The 8,713-nt window shown below is 41.4% G+C and overlaps 1 protein-coding gene across 1 annotated transcript; it reads left to right on the top strand.

Annotated features, from left to right (window-relative positions):
* The first annotated feature begins 263 nt into the window (after positions 1-263).
* LOC125517461 (putative UPF0481 protein At3g02645) lies at positions 264-7,900 on the top strand. The gene is made up of 2 exons (XM_087536672.1): positions 264-646; positions 6,534-7,900. The coding sequence occupies exons 1-2, from the start codon at positions 264-266 to the stop codon at positions 7,849-7,851; spliced, it is 1,701 nt and encodes a 566-aa protein (XP_087392798.1). The 3' UTR covers positions 7,852-7,900.
* Positions 7,901-8,713: the final 813 nt, after the last annotated feature.

Raw genomic sequence — 8,713 nt, forward strand, 5'->3', positions numbered from 1 at the left:
TCTATAATATATTTATATGTGGTAGTCCATTTGGAATATCTGAAAGAACAAATATTTAGGAACGGAGAGAGTACATACCAAGAGGAGCAACATCATTGGAGGCGACATATATTGACCTCGAGTGTTAACTTGGTCTAGTCAATATGTATAATTAGAAGCCATTGGAGGCGATATATACAGCTCGCCTAAGAAGCAAGTAGCACGAGGAACTATACCTACCAACGTACGCGCGCACTAAGCTAAGGTAAGCTAAGCCAAGGGCCATGGCGTTGGCGCAGCCGCAGCTAGAGGCACAGGCGCGGTTCGTGCGGGCGGCCGCGGCAAACGCCGGCGTGGAGCTGGACGAGTCGCGGTGGGTGAGCGAGGTGCGGCGGAGGATGGAGGCCGGGGCGGAGGAGCTGGGCGCCGTGGCCATGGTCTTCCACGTGCCGCGGCTGCTGCGGGCGACGAGGCCCGAGGCCTACACGCCGCAGCACTTCGCCCTGGGGCCATACCACTACCAGCGGCCCGGGCTGAGGGACATGGAGCGCTACAAGCTCGCGGCGGCCAAGCGCGCCGAGCAGCTCTTCGCCCCTCACCACACCTTCGACCATCTCGTGCAAAACTTCGTCGGCATGCAGGACAAGATCAGGGCCCCATACCACAGGTACCACCGGCCCTACTGCATTTTCTTTTTTCTACTACACAATTTTATTTGATAAATTCTTCTTTGGCTTACTAAATAAAATCATGTTTATTTGACAAGTAAAAAAACAAAGGAAAAATTGATGGGAAAATCCAGAGATGGGAGAGAAAACGTAAATAGGGAGGGAACGTAGGAACGGACGATTAACGTAAGGGCAAACATATTTTTTATAATGTTTGTGTTATGTTTAAATATATCTATATACCAATATCAAAAGAGTGAGTTGCGGAGATCCAACACATCTCATGTGTTCAACCATGTCTATCCGGCCAATTATCTATATTGTCTCCCCACAAAAAAAGATCTACATTCTCCCAATCTTTGGCGCTAAATGTATTTAGCACCAATCAATATTAGCATCCTCGCGTAATTAATAGCATACCTATGAAAGCCAGCGCAAAGCAATTAGTTATATCCTACCTAATATCAATATGTAATTATGATTTTGCCGAATATTAGTGTGCAGTGCAATTAATATATTGTCTGATATTAACATGTGTTGCACATACACGATTACTAGTATATAGTAGAGATATACTTAGTCATCCATCTAATTAAACTCTCAAAATAGCCTACCTCAAAAAAATATCTCATGTTCAGATTTTTTTCTGGGAAATCAGTATTAGTTAACAAATGAAGCAAAAATGGTATGATGAGGTTCAGTTTGATGTATCTAATAACTATTTTTATTTTGTTTTGCTGATAATAAATTTAATAAAGAATTTTTAAGTTTTACTTATAAATATATAACTTAATAATAGGCATTGCCAACATTATTAGAAAGGACAAGCTATACATGGCGAGCGAGTGTGAGAATATTTTTATCAACTTTTCCATAAATACGTACAAATGTAATACACAATGATAGATGGACACTCAACAAAACTAGGACACATGTTTATTATGAGGGCCTTCTATATATTTCACTCAGGATGCAAAATTCTCTTTGAGTATGATTTAATAGGCAATGGATCATATAAGAAATCACTTTAAGGGAGGACAAGAGACATGGAGTAACACAGATAAATTCAATATACATGTGTTCTGTTTAAAGTTTCCTTTTAATAAATTACATAAAATACAAGTAGTGTTAAGGCAGGTGAAGGAACTAAACATAAAATTACATCCGAGCTTTTGTTTGTTAGATCTATTTTTTTGTAGAAACTTCCTCCAAAATATATTTGTGGAGAGGGGCCACAAGAGAGAATAGTTGCAACCTAGCTTGATGTCCCCACATTGAAAAAAGAATAGATGAAAGGGCTGCATAGTTAAGTTACATAGGTAGCCATGTCGGCTTAGATTTATCAAATCCGCATAGTAAAATCAAGCCGCACAAGTGTGTGGGCCACCACACTAGGTAGAATTAATGTAGACGCTAAACAATAATTTAATTTATGTTATTCTAAATCACGAATAACATGCCCTCTCTCTTCCTCATAAACGTATTGACAAGCCAGTGCTCTTTTTTCTCTTGCTTCCTGTCCAAAGTCTTTCTATTTTGGCCTTGTGATGTTTTTAAAGGCAGTGGAGAACGTAGAGATGAGCACAACAATTTGACATTTCTGGCCGGCGTGGTCACAATTAAATTGGTGTCATGTGGCTATCCTTATGAAGATTTTGTAATCTAGCATTGCTGAGGCAAAGAAAATGGGAGAGTTATTTAATCGTGAACGATTGCTACTTGCACCCCCTAACATAAAAAGGAAAAAAATACCGTTTGAACTGAAGATGACGGGGATCGTCATGTTCTCCTTTTTGAAACACACTTGTCTACTTCGCAGACAAATACACACAACATCTATTGTTCTTAACGAGGCACAATGCCTTCAATATTTAAGTAATATATTGTCCAGTTCTTCTGCAAGCTAGATACTAAGATGACATCGGCACATAGAGAACTAGGTGATGCCCCGCGCGTTGCCGGATGAACCGTGTGAAAGAAAATACATAAATAGATAATTTAAAATATATAAAATAAATAGAGAAACAAATGTAAGGGTGTTCTCGGTTTACATTTAAAAAAGAAGAAGCATGTGATAAAAATATAAAAAGAGGAATTTTTTTGAACTGAACTAAACACAACATCTTTAAAAAAATGAAGCATGAACTATAGTTTTTGCTCCAAGCATCAAACGCATATACTGTCCATGACCACACAAAATTAACGCAGTTTTTTAACTTGTGACTAGCATGCATGATTTGATTTCCTTGAAAACAAAGACATACATGCGCTGATGGGGTGGCATTTATTACAATAATATATTAATGCTAAAAATATAAAAATGCATGACTTGTTGAGGTGGCATTGTTTTCATCAACGGATTAATAGAGAAGATGTAACTTATGAGTACACATGACATGTTGTCACACAATTTTGATCAGACGGCTATCAATAATTGAGGTGACATGGAAGCACCCAAGTGCACAGAAATCTAGTAATATGGGCTACCTATTTAGATATAAAAGATCAAAGAGGAGAAGTCAACCTACTGTAGTTGTGTTGCTTAACTAATCTACTCATCGTTGTATCACCAGTATTCTTGATATTTGTGTTTGCTTCACTTTTTTTGATCCAATTTAATTTGATTAGTCAAGAAACAAAGCCTAAAATGACAAATTTCAACATAGTAAATATGATGGTGTATGTTGAGAGTGTAGAAAACAATTCAAGGTCAAACACTGATGCAACTGCCGCTTCACATTCAAAGTTGACACATTCTCTTTCAAATCGAAGATTCTTCATTGGAGCTGCTTCAATTTCTAAGCAGTGTACATCACAGCATTTATGAAACCTTCTCAAATTTTTACCATAGCCTATTGAGGTCATATCTTGACACCATGGCAAGTTTCATGTTTTTCGGACTTTGTTCGCGCATGTTTTAGTATTAAAACCGGATAAGATCATTGTTAGCGGTCTAGTTATGCCACACAGATGTTTAACATTTTTTTTCATTTCTTGGAGACGACCTAAAATATAGATCAATCCATTTTTTATAGAACTTTTTTACACTAGTATGCACAAATGAGACGCCCTTTTCCATCATGTTCTGAAATATTTTTAATTTTTTTCGAAATACCAAGTAAGGTACCTTCTGTAGTATCTTTAGTTTCTTCATCTAAAACATCCCTAAATTTTCCACATGGAACATATGACATTACAATGCTATCACAAAATTTTGATATTTTTCTGAATCATTTGCTACTTTTAATACGTTGAGTACATTACTAGCAATTTACCAGATAATATTCAATTTTGCATTAGAAATATAAACAAGAAAAGCCATAAATTCAACAAAAAAATATCTTGGGGTACTTATATGTATTTCTAGGCTCCTCCAATTATAAACACAAAATTCAAAAGTTTGATGTTAAAAATCTAAATGTACACATGCAATCCAGTTTTTTACCTGTCTGTACAGTGTTTTTCAAAAAAAAATACTCGGCCAAGATGGTTCCACCGTCAGTCTACCATTAACCGCGGTTGTAATGTACACGAATATTTGCAAAGGCTTAATAACACTAGGCAAACCACCTATTTGCCATGTGTTTTTCTAGCACACTCGATAAAGGGTTGTTTATCGAGTTGTCAATAAAATACACTTGGCAAACAACTTGACACTAGGCGTTACATTGATTCTGGGATGGTAGCCGTCTTTCCTCACCATAAACGTACTTCACACACACCAGTGTTTTTCTTCTCTTATGTTCTTTTGCTTAGGTTTGCTTTGAGAGCATTTTAAAGGCAGTTGAGAATGCAGATCTATTAAGATTTCACATTAATTGGTTACGGGATTACAATAAGCAATTTGAAATGTCTGGCCGGCACACGGTCACAAATTGGTGTCTTATCGTTACCCTTATTAGGAATATGAAGGATGAGCTAAGCTGGCTAGATAAGGGAAAGATATCATTAGTTCTAAGTCTGGGTTAAATCTTTCCAGCAACTCATTGGATTATTTCTTAACTGAGTTGTACATATTTGTTCTTTTTTTCCTTCTTCGTTTGTTTTCTTCTAGTTCTGCTTCATGTATGCTTTCTTTTCTCTTCTCACTATGATTTGTATATTTTATTAATGAATTATTATAAGCACATGCAGGAGACTCCTGTCATTTCCCGTTAAAATACAATTCCGTGCCATGTGATTATTCTGATTAGGATTATGCAATCTAGCATTGCTTTTGACAGGCAAATAAAAAATGGACAGTTATTTAACTGCAGATGATTTTACTAGCATCCCCATATAGTGGAAAATATATATAAAAAAAATACTATTTTTAGGAACACACTGAGTTGATCACAGATGTACACACACTCAATATTGATTGTCAATTACTTTTGCAAGCTAACTAGATAGTACTAAGATGATACCGGTACCAGAAAATCAGAGAGGAAAGATAGACTCAAACTGTTATTGTTGCATGGCTTATCAAATCTTCGAATTATCGTCTTATCAGGACTCTTGATGTTTGTGTTTGCTTCACTTTCTTTGATATAATGTACTTTATTTAGCCAATCAATCAAGTCGGATTACCTACTAAAAATGTCTGAACTGTTGCATGAATGTATTACTAACACTATAGACCATATGACAGTTCAAACATAAAAAATATTTCATATTAATTCTACCTTCTTTTTTTGTTAAGAGGGAAAACCAGAACATACAATTGCAAGCTTTATAAACAGAAGAAATAACTATATGCCATATACAAACACAAGAAATTTTTTGTAAGCTACCTACATACTCGAGTTACACAATCTTGTTGGGTACCAAAGTTGCATACATTAAAAATGTATACTTGTAGAACTCATATAATTAAAAATAACTAAGGCACAAAAAATTAAAATAGAAAATATACCCCCTTTTAGGCGAAACTCAGCCCACAACACACACTGACTCAAGAGGGCCCACCTACAATTGATCTTGTATTTCTAAACTCAAAGTACAGCACCACAAAATCATAATCATATGCTCGCGTAAACAAGCAGAATTGCCTTACTTTTGCAAGAAACTAAGATGAACCCTCAAGAAGCTAAGTAGCTCAATAAAAACTAGCTGAGACAGTGCTATAATCACATTGTTTAATGAAAGTTAAAGTAGCTAGTATAAACCATGCCCATCACAAATTTCAAAACTTGGCAATGTTTGATCTCCTCCTAGTTATAACTTTGACTAGTACTGAATGTCTGAATCTAACTATCAAATTTCATAATCAATCCTTAAGTGGTCATTATTAAATCTAATTTATCTATATTGTGTCAATGTTTTCATAAAACTAAGATTGCTTAGTATCACTAGAAAAAAATATGCCTTCTCGATCGATCATATGCACACTTGCAATTATTGTTTTCATAGATGTGCACAGACACACACACAATATTTATTGTCAATTACTTCTGCAAGCTAGCTAAGATGACACCGGTACCTAGATAATCAAAGAAAAAAATAAAAGTCAAACTGTTATAGTTGCATGGCTTATCAAATCTTTGAATTATCGTCCCATCTGGATTCTTGATATTTGTGTTTCTTTCACTGTCTTCGATCTAACGTACTTTCTTTAGACAATTTATAAAGTCAGATTACCTACTAAAAAAGTTTGAACCGTTACATGAATGTAGAACTAACACTATAGACCATATAACAATTCAAAACTAAAAAATATTTCATATTGAATCTACCTTGTTTTTTCTTTAAGAGGCAAACATAGAACATACAATGCAATTTTATATATAATAGGGAGAAATAATTATATGATTTATATAAACATAAAAAAATTGTTTTATTATCATCAGAAAAAAAAATCAAGCCTCATCGATCGATCATGTGTATACGTGCAATGAATGAATGTAGGTTCCTTGAGGTGAACGAGCAGACGCTGTCATGGATGATGGCCATCGACACGTGCTTCCTCCTGGACTTCCTTGAGAAGTACCACGTGGACAAAGCCACAGACCTGGTGTCCTCCTCGCCCAACTGGATCAACGCCACGGTGCGGGACGCCATGATGCTCGAGAACCAGATCCCGCTCTTCCTCTTCACCGCCGCGCTCCAGCTCCGCCACGGCTCCGAGGAAGCCGCCGCCGATGCCATGCGCGCCGTCTTGGACCGCTTCATCAGGGACGTGTGCCCCATCAAGACCAACACGCCGGCCCTCACCGGCGACATCGCCGAGCACGGGCACCTGCTGGAGCTTCTCTACCATTTCCTCGTGCCCGCCTCGGCCGTCTCCGCCCAGCAAAATGCGGCGAAGCTTCCGCCCCTGGTCCCAGAGGTGGCCATCTCCCTTGACGCGCACGGTGCGGTCGAGGAGCAGCAGGTCCCGGACACCGACAAGGTGAAGCAGGCGTGCATGCAGGTGTCCAGCCTCGACGTGCCGCCTGTGCGGTTCGTGAAGAACCTGATCTCCAAGCCGATGACCGCGGTTTCGAGCCTCCCGGGGTGGATTGTGGGCAAGGTGCCGCAGCTGTCGGGTGTCGCGCAGCTGCTCGGGAAGTTGATGGCGTCGACGGACGTGGCGGCGCTGCTCAAGGGCGTGAACCTGGCCACCATCATCAAGTCGCCGCTGGCGCAGGAGATCATGATCCCGTCGGTGGCGCAGCTGGCCGCGTGCGGCGTGCGGTTCTTGCCGGCCCCGGAGGGCGTGGCCGGGATCGCCTTCGACGCGGCCACGGCGACGCTGACCCTGCCGGTGCTCCACCTGGACAGCAACACGGACGTGATCCTCCGCAACCTGGTGGCGTACGAGACGGCCGCCGTGCGCGGGCCGCTGGTGCTGGCGCGGTACACGGAGCTGATGAACGGCATCATCGACACCCCCAGGGACGTGAAGATCCTGACGGGGTGCGGGATCATCGTGAACGGCATGAAGAGCAACAAGGAGGCCGCCGACATGTGGAACGGGATGTGCCGGGCGGTGCGGCCGAGCAAGGCGCCGCTGCTCGACTGCGTGATCACGGAGGTCAACGCTCACCGGGACCGGAGCGCGGCCGTGAGAGCGAGGAGGATGCTGAAGCGGTACGTGTTCAGGTCGTGGAAGATGCTCACGCTGCTGGCCACGGTGGTGCTGCTGCTCATGACGGCGCTGCAGACCTTCTGCACCGTCTACGACTGCAAGCGCTGGTTCGCCGGACGCATACCGCAGCTGACGGCCGGCGGAGGAGGGCAGTAGCTAGCAAGCTCGCTTCATCCCTTCCACGTCCCCGGCCTACCTACAGAGCTCCGTGATGCAGTGTCAACTGTCAAACATACTCCGCATTATACATTTCCACTATGTTGTGTGCTACTATGACACGGGCATTGTTGTCAAATTCAAAGACGTTCTATTATTTTTTTATTATGTTGGTCCTTACGTGACTTGTACTTTGATATTTATGATATGAATAAGACACGTGTTACCATGCAAAATAAGAAAAAGTCTCGAACAAACTTTAAATATATTTTGGTAACGGTTACAGATTTTTGTAAATCCTTCGCAGACTGTGGGCAGGACATTGTAATCCTGTTTGAGTTCACGGTTGTGACCAATTCGCTATCGCCGGCGCGGACCGGTGTCCTCCGCCATGGCGCCGATGGCGTCGGCGTGGTGGAGGCAGCGGTGTGGTTGCGGTCCTAGTGCTCTTATCGCATCACGGCAACGATCTGCATGATTGGTCCTTGATATGGTCATCGACGTGTTTCGGAACTCCTACCGGAGATCTTGCCCAAGGATATCTGGATCGGATAGAATCTGGTCGTGAGCATCCATATCAGCCTACGTGGCATCATGATGGTGCGGCGCGAAGCTCTGTTGTTTGTTGACATCATGAGACATGTCGGTATCTCGATTTTCATGGCGTAGATAGCGGTGGAGCAACTCATGGTGGCTGAGACGGGAGGATCATAAGGCGGAGGGGCCTTGGAGGCGATGAAGTCAGCTAGATGTTTGTTAACTTTCGGAAGCAGTAGTGACAAGTGGGGGCGGTAGCACAGGGAGGATTTCATTTTTGGCGGTGCTCCTCGGGTGTCGAGTTATCACTTTCAGGTTGAAAACC

Source organism: Triticum urartu, chromosome 7A, assembly GCF_056163025.1.
Source record: "Triticum urartu cultivar PI428250 chromosome 7A, HENAU_Tu73, whole genome shotgun sequence".
NCBI classification, from domain to species: Eukaryota; Viridiplantae; Streptophyta; class Magnoliopsida; order Poales; family Poaceae; genus Triticum; species Triticum urartu.

Coding starts and splice junctions, on each gene's coding strand:
- LOC125517461 (XM_087536672.1), top strand. CDS start 264: ATGGCGTTGGCGCAGCCGCAGCTAGAGGCACAGGCGCGGTTCGTGCGG. Junction 647..6,533: donor ATCAGGGCCCCATACCACAG/GTACCACCGGCC, acceptor GAATGAATGTAG/GTTCCTTGAGGTGAACGAGC.